The 20607-nt window shown below is 40.6% G+C and overlaps 1 protein-coding gene across 7 annotated transcripts in view; it reads right to left on the reverse strand.

Moving 5' to 3' along the window:
• auts2a (activator of transcription and developmental regulator AUTS2 a) overlaps positions 1-20607 on the reverse strand; it is a 400535-nt gene that overhangs the window by 21419 nt on the left and 358509 nt on the right. For all 7 annotated transcript variants that reach the window (XM_055208395.2, XM_055208393.2, XM_055208397.2 and 4 more), the window contains one exon: positions 10858-10906. In XM_055208395.2, the coding sequence (XP_055064370.1) occupies positions 10858-10906 (49 nt within the window). The remainder of the gene's footprint in view (positions 1-10857; positions 10907-20607) is intronic.

Here is a 20607-nt window from a genome sequence, read left to right on the forward strand (position 1 = left end):
CAGCAGTGTAACAACTATCACTGGAGAGTTGCTGATTTGAACTGACATCATCCAGGAAGACTAATAACAATCCCACTGAGCGTGTGCAAACACACAGCAAGCAATATCAATATGGGCACCCATATATTGTACATTCCTACTGAAGTGTTTCCATCTGTACATATGAACAAGTGGCAAAATCTACAACGTGAACACGTTGTCTGTGTGACACAAGGGACAGAGTTTTGCCCTTCATGAGATCTTTGGAAACACAAAACCTCCGACAGCCCACCAAAACTGGCACTTACCAGCTCACACAGCCTGTCTCTGTGTGTAAAGCTCTCTCATTACCCAAGGCTCATGTTTCAGTAAGTTGGAGATTAGAGACACACATGGTGTTGGGGGTATGCCTAAGGACTGAGCCACCTGGAAACTCAGCCTACCAGGGCATGGCCGTAAACCAATCCTTCGGCTAAACCTGTTGCCAAAGAAATCTAGAATCCAAATCTCTCTGTATTGTTCACTCCCTGCTCTACTCTGACAAGCTCTTCCTTTTAAATCAAACTCAATGGGTCATATTCAGCCTAGCCACGGCAATTGATGGAAACTGGGCCTGAAATAAGTGACGCAAGACGAGCGAACTCTGCCACTTGTGTGTTCTAGACGTCTTCGTTCGTTTATTTGAAGTGCTCGGGGAAGCCAAAACAACCAGCTGCCTCGGGAGTCTCTCAACACGCTCTTTAGTACCGCAGAGTTTGGGTGGGTGAGAGCATTGTATGGCAACCCAGTACCCCCACAGAACCTGCGAGACCTTGGGTTGGGTTACTGTTGAAACAAAGCCGGCTCTGTGCGGTACAGCTCTCTCAAAACAAGCCGAGGTCTAGAATACATTGACACACACACACACACAACAGACCGAATGGAGGGAGCCATCTATCATATCTGAGGCCGAGGGGAAGCATATTCTCCTGTGTATGTCGACAGGCACTAGTGTCAGAATCCTATGCATTTGCGTGTATATTTGTGTTGCGTCTAATCTAAGCAGTGGCCCTAAGCGGGCCGAGTCGTTTGCTTTTCCAATGTCCCCTAAGACCGAGAGCTGAGCCCCACACTGAAATGTCTGGTTTAGGATGTCACTGTTTGTATAAAACTTGATGCACGAGACAAATTTAAAATCAAACAGCGCCGTCTCAGAGCGTTGTAATCTAAAACAGATGGTGACGATTCTGCGGATGGGACAGCTCTTCATAAAGTTTATGAAACCCACCACCCGGGTGTGGAATCTCCCATAAATGGAACCAATGGTGCTAAAATGGAACATTTCACACTTCATTAGTGCTTATTTATATGAAACACACACTGGATTTTCCCTACAGTGAAGAATTTTCTAGAGAAACAACGAGCTGTCCTGAATTAAGTGGAACCTTCAGGCTGTCTGGTTTTACTTTATTCTATAGATCTATGACACCATGCTTATAAAAACAGTGCATACATTAGAATTTATATAGATTATGCAAAATCAGAAATGCAAATTCATCAGCATGTTACTGAGGTAACAATGCTACTCTTATGCTGCGTTCACACCAGCCGCGGAAGAGGCATCAAGCGCGAGTCATTTCAATGTCAAGTCAATGTGAAGACATGTCGATGCGCGTCTGGAGGTCTCGCGACACGAATTTTCCTCGCATTAAGGAGGTTTGTGGGCTTCACTTTGCTCGAGAGAGCTTGTAATGGGCGTAGATTCCTTGTTGCACGCACATGAACTCAATGCGCGTGTCTTGGACTTTTGCTCGAACCTGAATGCGTGCGACATGGACTCCCTTCTAGCATCTAAACTTGTAATACGCGCGGCTCTGACATATCCTTGCATTAGAGAGGTTGTTTGGTACGCAGAGGGTTAAAACCAACAAGTTTGTTGTTCCCACTCCCTGGCACGCAGGAAATTTTAGAGCCCCGGGACTTAATGATGTGGATGGATTAATGACATCAGTTTTAATAGGTTGCGGTCATTACAGTGCTGCCTTTGCTTTTTTTGTCCACCAATCAAGTGACTTGTCATAAATAAGTAAAAAATGAACAAATAAATAAATGAGTAAACTACTGCCCCGCCCCCCGATACTATCGTGCATCGGCGATCTCACAAGTTGACGATAGGATGATCTCTAAATTAGGCATATCGCCCAACACTAACGTGTAGGTCGCTCATGTGTCTACAGGAGAATGTAGTATATATATAAATATTTTTTTGGTATCACTTCAATTTAAAGAGTTGAGATTAATAAACATTTAACAACTCCATCCACCATCTTGAATGAATGACCCTGTTGCAATACATTCTAGGCTTCTGGGATGCTCTTTATGATGTGATTGCTTGAATGGGGAGCTCAGATACCTCAGTACAGTTTAACAAAAATTTCAATAGGGAATTCAACAGAAGTGATGGAAAAAGAGAGAGAGACAAAGATGACAAGTTTTTTCTGATCATGGCCGCAAGGCCAAAGGTGTTTATTTTACTCCTGCATAGTTATGAGTGATTGTCGGCAGAGGACAAAATGCGTGACGGAGGGAACGTCAAGAACGAGAGTTGAAATGAGAAAATGTATTCTTTGGGGAGCAATTAATGGTTTTCTTTGCCTAGATATGAGCTCACATGCAGTAAGTCTGTTCACCAGCTGTGTCTCTAAACTTATTTTTTCACCCCCCCCCCCACTTTAACCGAGCGTTAAATGTTTACCATTTAAGTGAGGATCTCTCTCCCCCTGAGGGACCACAGGGGTGGCAGAGAAGTAGTTATCCCACCCAGAAGGTGGTCAGTCAAAGCTTCTATCTTCGGCAACCACCGTGGGTGTCCAAAGGCATGTCTTTTGCTCTTTTTACGGGTCACAGTTTCTAGCCTGACCCTACTTCAGTCTGGTGCTCATCTATAGAAAAAACATCTATCGGCTCTGCTGGAGAACTGCTTTACCTTCTGGTTTTGGCACAGCTGTGCACCGCTACTCTTTCATTCATCTGCCTTCAGCTCAGACATGAAATGGCCACCAACTGCTAACTGGAGACTTGGATTAATGTACAACAAGGAAATGCCTTTAAGACACTGATTTTTTTTTTGTGAATCTAAAAAGACATTTACAGTCTGCGATAACAGCCAATTAAATGATGTCTTTACTTGCAGCAGAAGCACTGAAGACTCTAATGTTTTCCCAATGTGATAAGGTTATGCAGAGTAAATTCTGTGCCCGACAGCGTTAGCCTCGGATGTAATCCTGCATTAGTTAAACACATCGGCTGGTTTATTCATCAGTATTTCAGTGGATGCAGCATAAAGTTAAAACAACTTGGTTTTGCAAGTCAATTCAAGTTATTTTAAGTTTTGACTCGTGATAAGTTGACATAACTTATAAAAACAAATTGAAATTGTTTTACTTAATTTGTTAAATTAAAGTAAACTTTAAAATATATGTTGATTTGACATCAATGCTGCATCCAAGCACAAAGACTCTCTAGTACAAACACACATGAGCAGGTGTGTAAATACTGGCATCTTGTTTTAAAGGGTGTGTGAAAGTAAGCTTGGCCATTTCAGACAGCTCAACTGGTGTCAGATTAGTAGGAAATTGCAACAAAAATAGAAACTTGACCTTCGACCAAACTGATCTTTGACCTCACCCTTAGGGCAGGCTGTGAAATTATCTGATGTGGTCAGGAAAATGTCGTCTTGACTCTTTATTTATCCAATTAATACTCGCCTGGCTGGTTGTCCAGAGACCTAATTATTGCTGCTTTGCGGTTTTTTGAACAAACACGCTCAAGCACGCGCATAAACACACCTCAACTACATCTCTGCAATCTAATCGCTCTGTTACCACAGAGGCCTCCGACTGCCATGCGCGTAATTGGTCAAAATGATTTGACAGACTTGGGAAAAGAAGAAAAAGGGAGCTGGAGGGAGAGAATGAGCTACGATTTCCTTCTTGTCCAAACAGAGGGAAGGGGAGCTGGGAGGTGATGTCATCGCAGGTGTAAGGCAGGGCCAACACCGCAGGGAGTCTTTTCACTTCTGTTTTTCCTTTCTGCCACTCATTCATTCAGTTGACCACCGTAATACACGCGTACGACAAGACCACCATCGCAGCCAGCTTGAGCACAAACACATATGCATATTTTGCATACACACAAATCCAACTTGCTAATGCATTATGAAAATGGTGTTGTTACGTTCCAAGCACCACTGAGAGCATCTATAGACAGATGCTGTCAATTACCACCGAAAATTGCTTCGACCCGTCTCACTTGACTCATCCACTTACAATTAAAGTCTTTGGGTTAATAAGAGGCACACTGGCCATTGACTTGCATTGTAAGCTATAACTGTCTGCATGTTTTTTTGTTTTTGTTTGTTTAAACAAACTAAAGGGATTTTAATTCCTTGCTTTAACTAAATTTTACACTGAACACTTGAACTGATTCTGTAAAGTTTTTTTTGTACAAACACACACTGTACATAAAAACACTGGCCGTAGCCAATTATACAAATAACTTTTGCACAGATATACTCTTTGATTAAATACCTTTAAAACACTTTAAAGCTCAACTTAACTCACACTGTTTCTGCATTTCTGATGTTAATCTGGAGTACCTATAGAGTAGTATTACATCCTTTATATCTCAGAAGAATCTTTAGTTTAATCAGATTTATAAAAGAAAGATTAGCTTTACAGATTCTTTCCGATAACGTACAAAAAAATGAAGAAGGAGGAGTTACTACCGCGGGAGGAGCAAGTACGAGTCATGCAACACTGTTTAATGATTCACTACATGTTTGTGTCATTTATATAATATGCACACGCCTATTTCCAACATAAGACAGAAGTCTTATTACCACATGCAACTCATGACCCGGTTGGGACTTTTCAATGAAATCCAGCGCATCAAACACACACGCAAAACTCCGCTGCTACCCCGGATAATAAACTACATCCATTGTTTCCATAAGGCTGGCTTTCTTCTCCTTACATCCAAAAACACACTTCTTCATTGTCATTGTTGAGTTTTGAAATTAAACAAAGCTTGTCGCAAGATGTTTGTAAGTTCTAGCGTCTCCCGCTGATTGACGGGTGGGTGGGGTTTTCCGGGAGAAGTGCCCATATAAATAAGTGATAGAAACCCCTGAAACGTCAGCTGGACCCGTATTCGAAAAACTTTCCGAAACTTGTACGAAACCTGGCTAAGTGCATTCGGCACAGAAATACTCTGTAACATGCCCAACTGCTTTTTTGACACTTTGCCTACGTTTAGCATGAGGTAACAACTCTATAACTGTGTTAATAATTCAGAATGCATGAAATACCATTGAACCACCCCTTTAAAATTCTTAAATTCACTGAGGAGGAAAATGAGAACCTGTCTTTCATTGCAGAGCTCTTGTTGGGTGCTACGGTAGACAAATTAGCGCCTGTAAAGTGTAAACTTCGTTGATTGATAATTTAAAAAATCTGCAGCATTGCATATGGCTAACCAAAGACAAGAGCAAAAAGGCAGAGGGGACACATAAAGAGAAGTCCAAAACAGTTGCCCTGTGCCTCTCAGTAGGCGCTACTTTATCTCTGGAGAGTGGCCCATTCAAATGTTTGTGCTTGACTTTCATTTAACTTGATGGCTTCCAGACTCCCTGCGTTTATTGTGGCATGTCGGATATAGTAGTGTTTACACAAAGTCCCTTGTCTCCCTGGCCTCTCTTTCTTTCCGCTCTCCGCACCCTTCTCCGGTCTAACAAGATGGATGGATTTACTTTAGTCCTACAACCTCTGGGGTTTGGTTTTGACCTCGAAATGACCTCTTCTGGGGAGCACGAGCGAGACAGCCAAAGCTGGATTGAGAGAGGGAGTGTAGGAGTGCAGTTGTGGCAGTGTTATGACTACAGGCGGGACGGCCCGAGATGATGGATAGCGCTAAACGAGTGTCTGACTTCCAATTTATCACTAGTTCCCTCTGTACGTGCCGTCTCCACCTCCTTTCCCAGTACCACAAGCGTGCGGCTCCGAAGCACACCCTTTGACCACGGTATGAAAACCACTTATAAAAAGACTACTGGAAAAACAATAATCATATGGTTATACGACTTTGCTTACTCATACGTAGGCAACCACACACACACATTACCGGGCAGGCTGTGAAAGTGGGTGGCACTTTTGTCTAGGGCAGTAAATCAAAATGTTGCCCATGGTGTGTTAACCTCTGTGTCAGGGGATGAGACATCACCGCAGACTACAAACACAGCGCACCGTGAATTACAGCCCATCTCTCATCACACACACACTCAGGGAGCCATAAATTACGGCTCATCCCTGTACACACACAAAGGAAAAGAGATAGAGAGACAGAGTCCACAGAGACATGTTAAACTGACTCGGGTCGACAAGTTAAAAAGGCCAGCGGAGCTGACGAAAAACAAATAATCAGTTAACTCTTCAAAAATAGGAAGACAGACAGAGGCATTTCATTGATCTTCAAGGCGAAATAAAGGAAACGTAAAACTTCATCAATCATTCATTCTAATTGATTATTCAACACAGAACAAGACAACTTAAACAGACGACCTGAGAGATCTCTTAACATTACAGATTAAAGATGTGATGTTAAAGTAAGAAGTCATACGAGAAGTTACTTTCCTGATATTCCCACACCTTAGTTAACTTACTTTCAAGGACCTTTCAAGAACTTTCCAGGTCCAATACCCTCAAATTCAGGAACTAAATGTGGGGACACATTTTAAGTGAGAGGAAGGTTACATCGTGTTACCTTTTAAGATAAATTGTTACAGTTCCCTTTCGAGGGAACTCGCGCTGCGTCACTGCGGTGACACTTAGGGGACGCCTCCAGGGGTAAGTGCATCTGAATGTTTATATCAAATTCAACCAATGGTGAGGCTTAACGACAAAGACAGGGTGACGCGGGAGCCAGGAAGTATATCGCTATCTGAAATATTGCCGAAGATGGTGTTACAGGGACGCAGGAAGTATGGCAATGTAGACAAAGCGTCTTGTTCCCTTCTCAGGGAACAACATTTACATACGTTACCAAAAGACGTTTTCATGTGTCAAACACAACTATGCAAAAAAGCATTTTGATATGAATCAACATTCGCATACAGAAGATATAAGCATTTAAAGCTAACAGTTCAGCACGTCTAGAATTTTTATGATATTATCCTACACTACACAGGGAATAATATGGATTTTTTTTCCAAAAAACTTCTTGGATAAAATAGATTCAAGCACTTTCAATGATCTGTATCTATGTATGTATATTTTCAAAAACTTCCCAGGGCCTTGAATTTTTCCCCTAGATTCACAAACTTTCAAGGATTTCAAGGACCCGTGGGGACCCTGCTCCAGCGTTGACACCCTTTCTAGATTATAATGTAAAGGATCTATTTTTAAGGCCTTGACAATATACAATTGATATATATTAACTATTTACAATGGCATTAACTTAGTGTCAATCCAATACCATGCATACAATTCGAATACCTGTGTCAAGCACGAGAAAACAAGTATGCCTACAAGCATAACTAGCTTGCACACTTCTCCATAAGCTTTATACATTTGTGAGAGACTTTTTTGACATTTTGAGCAATCTCACAATCTCAAGGGCTCTCCACATCCATCCATTCAGCACTTAACACTTCTCATCTGCCTCAAACTTCATCTCTTTCCTATTCTCTCTTTTTACTCTCTCGACAAAGACATTGTCCAAACAGACCTCGCTTCGTACGATAGGATCACTCCTTCAGATGAGCATATTTATGTTTAATTGTCTGTACGCTCTCATTGAGCTGTATATATAAAACAATATATATATATATATATATATATATATATATATATATATATATATATATATATATATATATATATATATATATATATATATTGTTTTATATATACAGCTCAATGAGAGCATACAGACATTTATGGACAAAAAACAAATGCACAATATTGTACAGCGGGCTGAGGGTTTTTGCTAGTGATGGACTGCATATAGCATGCGCCCAGACCTACATCCACGCTTGCAAAATGTCTTTTTTCTGTTTTATGAACGATGCTAGAAATTAAACGAAATTCCATTACTGGGAATTATTGCCAAACAAATCCACAGTAATCTGTTTAGTGGTCTCGGCCTCAGTTGTGCTACTGTGGTCAGGTCTAAGTGGGCATACTCATAGCATATGAGAGAGAGAGAGAGAGAGAGAGAGAGAGAGAGAGAGAGAGAGAGAGAGAGAGAGAGAGAGAGAGAGAGAGAGAAAGAGCACTCTACACTATCTATCGAGTTATTAAAGTGTCTAACTCAATCTATAAGTGGTCCTCTCTACATCAAGAATCCTTTCACGAGCAGTATGTCTGATATGTACTATGTCCAAGCGTCTAAATGATCATTTTAATTAAGTTTTAAGCTTTAACAAATCTATTTCTATTGGACATATGCTGAATAAATGAAGGTACGTGGATGAGGATGAGGTGATTGAGTCTATCTGAAACGCTGCCCATTTGTTTAGGTCTGATTCAAGAAAATGTTTTCACCTACACATTTGCCTTCTGGCCGGATTTTATTTTGGTCTGCGTATCAGAAGTATGTGGACCACGCTCGAGTGCAGCTTAGAGAGAAAACGCTGATTACAATATAATTATTGCAAACCGCATTGTATTACCAATCAGATGTGGATGACGTGGCTATTGTTATGAAATTATCCGTGACCCATTCAATATCTGCGTATGAAGTTAACTGGTGACAGTTCATTTCTCACTCTAGCTCTATCCGTAATAGAGCAAAAAGCTACTTAGATGGAGGAAAAGTGGGCGATGGATACACTAATTGAAGCAGGCTGGTTGGCAGGCACCTGCAGGCTATGTGAGAGAGACAGTAATTAAGTCGAACATTTAATGATTCTGCTTAATAGGAGAGAAAAAAGAAAACAAGCAACGATTACAAAACATAAAGAAAAGAGAAAGCACGCTCGTTTGGCAAAGCACATGTGAGATGAGCATCAACAACCCGGTCGAAAAATCAAAAAGGCCTTATAACTGATCTAAGATTAGTTTTGCTTTTCTCACTTAGACTATAAGCTATGCTACTCACTTTCATCTCATGGTTGAAGCATTTCTGAGTGTAAAAACCATTCCGGCGAACCTCTCGTTTTAGGCTCCGGGCAAATATTGACATCTTTTCTTTAGCCTGTCTCTCAACCATCCAGTTCTGTTTTCTCTTTCTTCTTTTGTTTATATGGGTTAAGAGTCATGAAAGACCGGTAATCCTCTGTAACACAGAGCGCCCTGCAAAAACACGCTGTCTTTTATCTCACCGAAGCCCTCCGATATAAATACCACGGTGCCTAAGTTCATCTGCACCTGTGTTTTGGAGGACTACGCTCCTTTCTCCGATCCTGTCTGCCAAAGGAAAGATTTGCATATGGCGAGGACAAGGAGATGTGAAGGAGAGAGCGAGAGAAAAAAAGCACATTTAAATGGAAATACAGCCTGCAGGGAGACGAAGTGGCCTGGCAGTCGGTGAAGAGAAAAAGCATATTTGTGTACCGTTTCCCAAGCGCCAGCTTTTCAGAAGCGGCGAAGGCGGTCCTGTGTTGGTTTAAGGCGCACAAAGAGAGTTTTAATCCTTTCAGAAGGGTCGTAATGGCCTCTGCGAGGCGTTTCCAAGGGGGAAGCCTCTCCGAAAAGGGGTCGCCATTCAGCACCCCAGTGAAGCCCACAAATCAAACCTCTAAAGGCCTTCAAAGAGCAGAATGTGGGAAATGTGTTTGGGGTCCTGAGGGAGTGAAGTAAGAAGGAACAAGAGGCTTGTCGGCATCAATCAGTGTGCCTCCTCCCTGGGGTCAGATCTCCTTCCAGCCTCCATCGCCCCCCCATCACTCTCTCCATCCTGGTAACGCACCATTACAGAGGAATGTGGGCTCCATTATGTTGGTTTGTAAAATGAGGGAGCTCAAATTCCAAAGGCTTTAAGAGCAAATTAGCGGTGTGCTGATGGGCTCCTTCTGTCTAAAGACACAGAGGTTTTAAAAGCCTCAACCGACTCCACTCACAATGCCCGGATCCTTTGACTCAGTTGATCTTACTGCAGAAATGGACTTCCTACACGCATGGCAGGACATCAACACGCGCACAAAGAGCAGGCGGCACGCAAATAGCAACCATGCACGACATAAACACAAAGCGCGTTTATAGACACGGCAAACAATATCGCACACGCAGAGTATCAAGCCGGCGGGGTAGAATTGCTTCTTCCACTATCATCGTCTCGGTCTGTGCTGCAGATCCGCCACCTTTATTTAGCATTTCACAACTAATCAATTTCCATAACAGAAGCCAGACGCCGCTGCACATGGGACCCAGTGTGTGGCGTTTACACATGCTGTGCGCCCGAAATGGATTTTCTCATTCATCACTCAGCAGCACATTGGGATGTGTTTAACAGAGTGGCTCAGATGGATTTCTCCCTGCACATAGGCTGTGAGAAAGCACGGATACAACAAACTGTGCCTGTCAATAGAATTGCAGTCAGTCTTAAGGAAACGCATTATTTTCCACGCAGTCCAGAAAAGTAAAACACATTAAGCGTAATCTGACAGCCCCTATAGTGGCTGTGTGGAATAATGCAATAGTTTATAACACTGCTCGTATCCTTGATATAGATTCAGTTCCTTATAACAGCCCATTTATATACTTTTTTTCAGGTCACAATAATAAAGTTGCATATTTCCAACCATAACTATTATAGATTTTTCATGGAGGGTGAACCAAGGTTGACATACACAGCAAGCAATTTCACTTCGCAATGTGCTTAAAAAAAGTAAGTCCACCATACCTTTAACTGCAGCTGTGCTGAAAAGTTTCTCTGAGCTGGCATCTGAGCCCTGAAAGAGGGAGAACGAGAGAAAGAGAGAGAGTCAGTACATCTGCTTCAGAACTAAGCAGGTGGGCTTCATCATCAAAGGTGGTGCAGCACTAATGAGAGCATTGAAATGCCTTCGCTTCTCACGCTGGCCACTGGGTGGCACTGTGGCTCCATGCGTAAAACCGACGCGCAGCATTTGACAGCGGGTTGAATGCATTAACATCGCTACGTTATTGTGCAAACATCCAACGTTGCAAATTACACAGCATTTAGGTAATAAAAGCCTATTTAAGTGACAATGTGGTGTCAAAGGGGCATCGGTTAATTCAATTGGCTAAACAGCAACAAAGAACCATTACAATCTACCATTATAATCTAACCTGACTCTTCACTCAATGCATAGGGGAAAACAACACACGAGCTGTTTATGGGTAAACTCACTTGTTATTAATAAATTTGTAATGGTTAACAAACACGGTAAAGATAAGTAAAGCGAATGGGGGAGGTAACTTGTAGTGGGACATTATGTACGGTTTTTTAATAACGCATAGCCTATATCTTCTGAAAAACAGAAATGTGAGGAAATATTGTTTTGTGGACCTGTTTAACAACACTAGCCATATTCAGCTCGAGGCTAAATAAATTAAGCTGACAAGATACCACAACCCTCTCAAATATTTGCCTTTTTAAGATACCTTTCAATCCATTCTTAGCTTCAAGTAGCCTACACACCTGCATGCATGTAAAATACAATGCATTTATATTATGAATAGGGTTCAAAGGGATAGCAATCTAATAATAAAAATGATTGTTTTTTATTCTAATATATGGTATCTAATATATATATGATATTTTCTTTTCCACCGCTTTATTTAGCCCAAACCACAACCGAGAAACATCTGGCAACATCTAATGCAAAGATATCAACTACAATTTTCCACAATCATACGAAATCCCCTAATGACAAGAAAACAGCGCTCCAATACTCCAAAAGACAAAAGCCATCGAGCAATCCCAAGAAATGACTCATATATCCCTTACAACGTCGAGTGCCATAGTGTTTATTAACGAAATATCGACTAAAACGGTCCTGAATATTTTTTTTGTGATGGGATACGTGCGTAACGTTATACCTTTTGATGTGGCGAGATTGGCACTGAGGAAAACACAAGTCAAGAAATCACTTTTGGTGTTTTGGTAAACACGGCTCCGCTTCACATTCTGCTTGTCAAACAATGTAATCCACAACCGGGCGAATTCCTCTCATTCCCATTAAACGGATGACAGCCATGCAAAATAAAACAGCCTTTCCCAGGGAAGAAGAAAACATCCACCGAAAGAAAAGCGAGCTCAAAGCGAGAGAGGCTCTCGGACAAAAGCAGCCATGTGTCTCGTACCAAAAGCGTGGAGAAGTGCAGAAATCCTTCAAAAATTGCCCTTCGTACGGCCGCGTAAAATCCTCGCGAGCCGTCGCTTAACGGACGCTTTTGTGTCAAGAGCGCGCTCGACGACAAACCATCCGCGCGAGCCTCCCTCCCGTGCGCTATTCGCCAGACGCTCGTGCCGTGCTAGAAAATCCAACAAATCGTACAGTATTTTCCTCTTAAAGCCAGAATGGGTGGAGTAAAAGCACTAAAAACGTCGCGTCCTTTCCTCAATGTGGTTCACGATTGTGTCCTCTCGCTGGCTCCCTGTGCACTGTCGCGCAAGTGCTGCCTGTATCCGCGCGCTCCGCAGCGCGCACAAACTCTCTCATTCACCTAACTGCACGTCTCGTGCGATCTCCCCTCGCGTCCGTGTCCTCCCACTTCCTGGTTTTAACCTGACTTCATTCAGCTCCCACCCCTGCCTCTCTCTCTCTCTCTCTCTCTCTCTTTCTCGCTCTCTATTTGTGTGTGCGTATATGTGTCTGTCTGTCCGACTCTCAATTCAATTCAATTTCAATTTAAAGGCACTTTATTGGTATGATTGTGTGTGTGTGTGTGCTCTCTCTCTCTCTTTCTCTCTCTTACGCACACTCTCACAAAGCATGCTTCCTTCGCTCATGGTCTGGGCCGTTTCCCCAGTCCAGCCTTGTCAGACAGAAGGTGTATATGGGAGTGTTTGTGTGAATGGTGCTCAATGAGAGCTATTGGCAGTGGAGTCTTAAAAGTGTGCAAACAGGAGATGAGGGGACCAGGAGCGAGAGAGATAGTGGAGGAGAGAGCTGAATGATATTCTTTCACTCTCTGGACATGATGTCAGCTGGTAATGAATTTCCCAGTAGGATACTGTGAAGGCGAGTAATACAGAGCCTCTCTTCATGTGGAGCAGCACACACCTCTCTAGTTCCCTCCCTTCACGCCAGGATGGCTTCACCTCTCCACCATCGGTGCAGGGGTTAGAATAACTCCTGCAGATCCATAGCCTCAAAGACTTCCCGAACAGCAGCTTTCAGCATGGTGCGAGACACTGCATAATTGGTTTGGCAAAGAGCTTGACTTAATTTTGTAAACATTGCCTCAGTACTGGAGTTTGGGAAGTGTAGTGTGATCATATTAGAAAAGATAGATAAAGTGAGAACTGCACATGGCTCCACTGCACTGCTAAATTTGCGTGCATGCTGTAAGACTAATGTGGAAGGATATTCAACACTGGGAAAGAGAATTAACACAGACTAAACTGATCAGCCACGTCTGCGGCGATTATACGCCAAGACTGATCCTAATTGTGCACTGTAAAAAATAAATTGTTGGCTCAATGAATTATTTTTTAGTAACTAGTTCCACAGAAATTTTACGTTCACTCAATTTCTGTCTCCAAAGTGTTACCTGGATTGATGTTTTTTAGTTGGCCCAAATTTGACTCAAATATAAAAAAGTATGTTGGCTCAATTAGCTTTATAGTTCATTCAACTAAAATGTTTTAATCAGTTGAATCTTTAAAAACTTACAGCAAAGACTCTGTCAATTAAAATTTAAGTATTCACTCAATGTTTTATGTGTTACTTCAATTAATGTTTATTATTTGGGATTTTTTTAATAACATTTTTAAATTATTTATCAAATAATTTATGCTGGTGTTGTAAACAAAATAATTAACTTCAGTCACATAAAAACAAAAGCTTTTTATTCACTTATTCACTTATCATACAGACTGAACATACAGAATTAAGTTTTTAAATAGAGGGCATAAAACAGTCCAAAAAGCCTCCAAAGTCAGTCAGAACATCTCCAGGGCCATTTAGGAGACTTTCCTCAGCCAGTCCAAGCGAAGACTGTCTCGTTATGTATCCCTCTGAGGAATATAAACACACAAACATACATAAATACATGTTTAATATAATAAAGCTTGACGGTGAAAGACTTTATTCCCTAAATAACGTTAATGTTAGGCCAAATTTCCCTCAGACATCATAATTAAACACTATTGGGCGGTTTTCTCGGACAGGGCTTTTCACTGACTAAAATAACTTACTGACATCTCTTAACATATGAGTGCTATTGTTTTGTCTCAAAATGCACGCCAGTATTGTATTATATAAGGTTTGTTTGTAAAAATGTCCCAATTATAATAAAGACCGAGTTCTAAACTCTGTCCGGTAAATCAACCCTATATCCAGGCTTTTTATCTTAACTGAAATAGCTAACCTACACTTTACTTCGGTCACATAACATAACACACTTCTAATATATCTTTACAAAAATATAATTACAAAAACGTCGAGTATTTGCGTCTTTTCAGATTAATATATTCTAAAATTAACATTTAATTACAAACACTTACCTGACGTGAACTTGGGGAAACGGGTGACTTGTGTCCTTCCTTGTGTGAATCAGTAAGTGATTCCAGCTGTTGCGTGCGGATTGATCTCAGATGAAATGACCTGTGATCCAGATCCTTCCGAGTTAAAACATTTTAAATTCAAAATACACAGACGCACGCCCATACATACATACATACATGCACACGCGCGAGGACGCGCGCGCGCACACACGCACGCACACGGGTACACACACGGGTATATTTAGAAGTTTTAAGATTGTTATGATATTGGGACTATTTCTCCACTCGCACCTTCAGCTCTGAAGTTCAAATTCGCAGGCAGTACTCCGATTATAACAATTGTGAAAGATATGAAATATCATTCAACAGCAATATCATTTAAGTGCAATCCTAAAATATGATTTAAAACATACCGGTAAACCTTTTATTATTAAGTATAAAAAATTAAAATGAATTAAATCGCATGTTTAAACGCCACAGAGATATCAGAGCCAGCAGTCGATTTCTGATGGGCTTGCCGAGGCGAGGCTGCGCTGGGCGGGGTGTGAGCGCTTAAGTGTCTGTGATTTTCTGGAGCTCTTCTGGAGCTCATCTCCGTCCGAAAGTGTCCGAGCACATTTTTAAATAGACGCTATCTATATTAACCGACCGCATATTTAAACTTAAAGCACATACATTCACGCCTGAACAACTCTTAAAATTACATTTTGTTACCAAATAACAGTAATATTATGAGCATTTTGTTGTCAGGAAACATAGCTGTCATAAGTCCACATATTGACCAGATTTGTCTTAATTAGTTCAGACAACATAGCCATTCTGAATGTTGACTGAATTTGAAAATAACCATTCACTTAATGTTTTAAACACAGATTTATCTAGACTTAAAATAATATGTCTACTCAACTAAGCCCAAACAAGAAAATTGGTTTAACTTATATATTTTTGCCCTTCCAACATTTCATTAATTGGATTTTTTACAGTGTGTTTCCAAACCGTGGAGTAACATTAACCTCCTTCCCCCAGGGTCTGATGAAAAGCCTGAGGATCTAATTCCACTAACCTCATCCCACGGACACTCAAACCCAAACAAGCAAGCAATCTTCAGATAATGCCGGACATTCCTAGAAAATCTCCTTAATCTGACTGATTTGGGGTCCTGTGGCTTAACAAACCAGTATAAACCCTCTCCATTGCAGGTCAATGGATTAGCAAGGAACTCCCATTGCAGTGACCTTTGACCTTCACTGCCCTCAAAAGAATAAGATAATGACTTATCCTATTGCTGCATGTTTATCTTTGCTTCTTTATATCTATCACTCCCTACAGGACCACGCTCAATTTCCAACATTTGGCTTCAGACAACTAACTTAATTAAATATTACTGAGTATTATATACTGTGTATTCATCTATGTGGCATTTTCCAGGTTTTATCCTCTGTAATCACCTTTATACACTAAAAACGGTTTCAACATCATGCCTTCCAGCTAGATGAAGCTACAAAAAGTGCATACATGCCCACATAAAACACACTACAGTACATACTATGGTATCTTAGATACTATGGTGTTTTAAACCTTAATATTGTAAACTACAGTTTACTATTGTATAATATAGTGATTATACAATAATACAGTGTAATAAAAGTACCGTGAAATAATACAGTATACTACAGTTGATTGTTGTGCCACGTTTTCTTTAAAAATGCGATTAAATATGCGAGATATTTATGCAATTTTATGCAGTGAAATTGTGGGAACTTGCCGAAAGTGCGTGAACTTGCAAAAACTGTGTGCACTTGCAAAAACTGTTTGCAGCCTTTTATTGATGTTTACGTGGCATACTATGTCACTTCCTAACATTCCCATGACAACAGAGGACATGGCTGCGCATGTGTAAAGTAAATGCACCATTTTTCAACTTTCTGCTACGATATATATGACTTTTTGCTACGAAAATGCAGGGATTATGAAATCATGCAAGCGCATATTTTGCAAGCAGAAATCTACAATTTATGTGGCGAAAGTGTGGTGTTTTAAAAAAAGGCAGCCCCCGCAAAAAAATGTGGGGACTTTGGCTGATTATGCATTGAATCATGCGATCGCATAATCACGTTTTTGTGGAGGGACTGTTTAGTATGCTAGTATTCTTAAGTATTCTTTCCCCACCAGTGTTTTTGAAAAAGTTGCCAGCTAGCGCCAGCATTTTTTATGATTTTCACAAAAGTTTAATGCCTTCCAGAAAATGTTCTTCTTTAAATATATAAATATATCAAATGAAAGAACAGACCCACTGCTTTAAAAAAAAGTTTTATTTGTTCTCTTTTTATCTCCTCTCAAATACGGGTAAGTTTGTTCAAAAATACCAAATTTTGAGCAAAAAGCTGAGATAATTCAATTTTCGTGAAGGACTTTTGACCAGATTCAGAGCGATCCTCAAAACATACACAGAGTTTGAACTGTTTGCCCTAAGGAAATACTTTCAGGTTTTATAAGTTGGTATGAGCGTCATCTGGTGGATAATAGTGAAAATACAGATTGCTGGAAAAACTCGTAATTGACAGGAAAGCGTTTTCTATAGCGGGGAAAGAGTTAAAGGGATCCAGATGACTCCAGTGGGTTATTACTGTCTTATGAAGCGAAATTATACTTTTGTAAGAGAAAACTATTATACCACGGGGCTGTTGAATGCTTTATTCTGATCTTAACCACCAGAGCAATGTCTTAGCAATGTCTGTGGTTACTGTGGTATATGCAGAATAATTGACGCTGGTCCATTGAATTACTTGAAAATAACCACCTTGGGTGTGCATTATTTTCGAATAATTCAACGGCCAATCGTCAATTATCGCGTTTCCTTTCAAAACACTTTCCCTTACATACTCAACAAGCCTAAAGTTGTACTGTAACTACCCAGAGGCAGCTGAGACCCATCAGTTCTCTCAGATCTGAGTGCAGGAGAGGTTCAATGTTGCTCCAGGTCCCAGCAGGATCATGTGGTCAGCAGGGTCACTATTAAACACCCACTGTGTCTCAAGGAACCGTCATTGGTAATTAACGTTACAAAGTGCAGTTAAGGATAGTTACACAACGAATGACTTTATGAAAGTACTTTAAGTATAGTTGTGTAACCACAATTAACACAGGCTTACTCTCATTCCTTTCAATTTAGACTATGTAATATATTCTACCCTTCATTTTTGCTAAACCGCATAGTATATTTTTGTTTGAGCATGACGGCAAAATTGGTTTGGGCATAAAAAAGAACTTGCAGCGTTTTTCATCTCCTATATTTGATTAAATGGATATGATTACATTATGATTGCATATATGGAGCATGTCGGGGTTTGGATCGGACGCACCGAAGCGGTCTTCGTCCCCCAAATCAGAGCTCGCTTTCCTAAATGCCTATCATCAGATTTGAGCGAAACCCCAAGCCTGTGATTACTGCTCTCCGCTCCACAATCAACGTCCGGATCTCTCAGCGCAGATTATTTTTAATTCAAATGAAACGCTGACAGACTACAGAAAGCAGAGAGGGAGAGAATAAGAAATGGAAGGAAAAGCAGCGAGAGAACATGTCGTAGTTCTGCCAAGAAACTAATTTGAAGTGGCAGTGGGGTATGGAAAAGCACTTGGTGAAGCTTGCCAGAAAAGTGGAATAGGAGATCAAGCATTAATATCTGGAGTTAAGCTATGTATGCCAGTAATTGCAGTCTGTGCCTGCAAAATTCCACCTATACACCGTAAGCCCTTTCTGCTGTCGTTTTGTCATATTTTCTTTCTTGATCATTGGCTTCAAAGCAACCAGAGCCGTATTTTGCCTTTCCCCTTTATCCCACCCCTCGCTTTCCATCTCTTCCCTGCTTTCTTTCGCACTCAAAACTCAGGGTTTAATTTTACAGGAACTCTGTGCTAGATTGCAATCACAGGAGATCGGTGCTCTGTTATGGTCTCCGTGGCTATTACAGAAGCAATCTCTCATTCTCTCTATCTCACTCTCTTTTAAAATATTACCATGCATAAGTGTAACCTGAGGGGACTGGATATAATGTGTTAAATAGGGTAGCTCTGACTGGCCCTTGTCTGTAATCTTCTCTCTTGTATCCTCTGTGTTCCTTTCAGCCAGGGCCTTTGAGAGAGAGAGACACTCAAAAAGAGGTCCATTTCTAGTGACACTTAAAACTTTGCCGGTCAGTAGGGAACTTTGACCAGCTCGTCTGGGAAGCCCTCCAGGATGGTATTAGTGCCATGTAAAACACCAGATCAACAATGCCTGCGCAAAGGAGGGGAGAGGATTTTTGTGAGACAAAAGAGATGGAGAGCGATCTGCTTTCTTCTGTTCTTTTCCAAAACAGAATTTCGGAGCGATAAGGCTCCTCGTGTTGCATCCGCGGCTCCTGTCTGCAATCTGCTAAGCACAGGCCTTTACAGGGATCTGCCTGGGAGGAATTAAAGGGAGAGCGTTGTACTAACACATCAACACTTTTTGTTAAGCATATAAAGAATGCCATGGAAAGACTTTAGTTTGTATTTTCAAGCCATGACGTATAGCTTTTAGTGCACAAGGCTGTAACCGGGGTTGTTCCTGTAGCTCAACTGGTTGAGCATTGTGTTAGCAATGTAAAGGTTGTGGGTTCAAACCCAGGAATGCACATACTGATAAAAATGCATAGATTAAATGTATCTGACAAGTGCATAAATGGGTGATTCTCACGAAATACAGATTTTTTAAAAAGCCTTTTAGGCCAATTTTATTTTGCACATATAAGATTAAGGTCTGAACTTACTATTACCATTATCTTTAGAGGATTTAAAACATATTTCCTATAGAATTATTTACATTTTTTAGAATATTATGATCAAAAATCATCATTACCGCAACATGATATTACAATAAATATATGCATTTACAAACTCATGTTTCGGTAATGAGAACTAAAAAGTTGTCTAGGTACTATGACAAACAAAATTTAAATTTTTATCTGGAGAGAAAAAATAAGAACTGCTTACCTGGTAGCCATCTCGAGTGTCACGTCAATTATGTCCCTTACAACAATTTTTTTATGTTAGTTCCTTGAGGGCTTAAACAATGATTGAAAATTGTTCCGGAGGATGAGAAAATTGGTCTTGGACACATTTATATTCTTTATTATTATCTCTACATTTACCAATAATCACCAAATACCACATGTTTCTGTACTGTAAATGTTTATAGCATAACATGCACTGAATCTTTTTATTTTTTAGATTTTTTAATTATAAATATTTCCATGTCAAAGAACTCAAATCCAGTCATGGACACATTGCGGCAATGACAATTTTCCTCTTAAATGAAAAAACAACAAAATTGGTTTGTATGATTTAAAACCATGTACAAAATAGTACACGAAGAGATGTTTGTAACTGTATGCTTCTTATTTTGATACTCTTACTTTGCATTTACTTTTTTTAATCAAAATGTTTCATGACACCTTATAAGTCGAATTTCGCGAGAATCACCGACATGTAACCAATATAGACATAAATGAGGTCATGTTTCCTTCACATTCAGATTGGCAGTCAACTGATGCACACTTTTCAATAGATGTGAAGTATTACATTTGTTTCACCCTTGCTCTGACAGAAGTTTTTATCCAAAGTGCCAAAAAACAGAATTGATTTACATTAACATTCCACAAAACAGGTGAACCCACTGCGTAACTATACGCCCTGAATGCAAAACTCCAGATAATCTTTCACCTTGTTTTCAGGCAGGATTACAACACTTTTCACTGCTGAGTCTTTATCTGTACGAGACCGCTCAACGCAGCCTATGACAGCTCCTCTAATCTCCGTCCTCCCAAAACACAGCACGCTGACAGCCACTCTCTCTTCTTTCCTCAGATTCCCTACCATACATATATTAATCTGTCATTCATACAGCACGTAAAAGCAGGGGCAAGATGTACACAG

This window comes from Misgurnus anguillicaudatus, chromosome 12, assembly GCF_027580225.2.
Source record: "Misgurnus anguillicaudatus chromosome 12, ASM2758022v2, whole genome shotgun sequence".
NCBI lineage: Eukaryota > Metazoa > Chordata > Actinopteri > Cypriniformes > Cobitidae > Misgurnus > Misgurnus anguillicaudatus.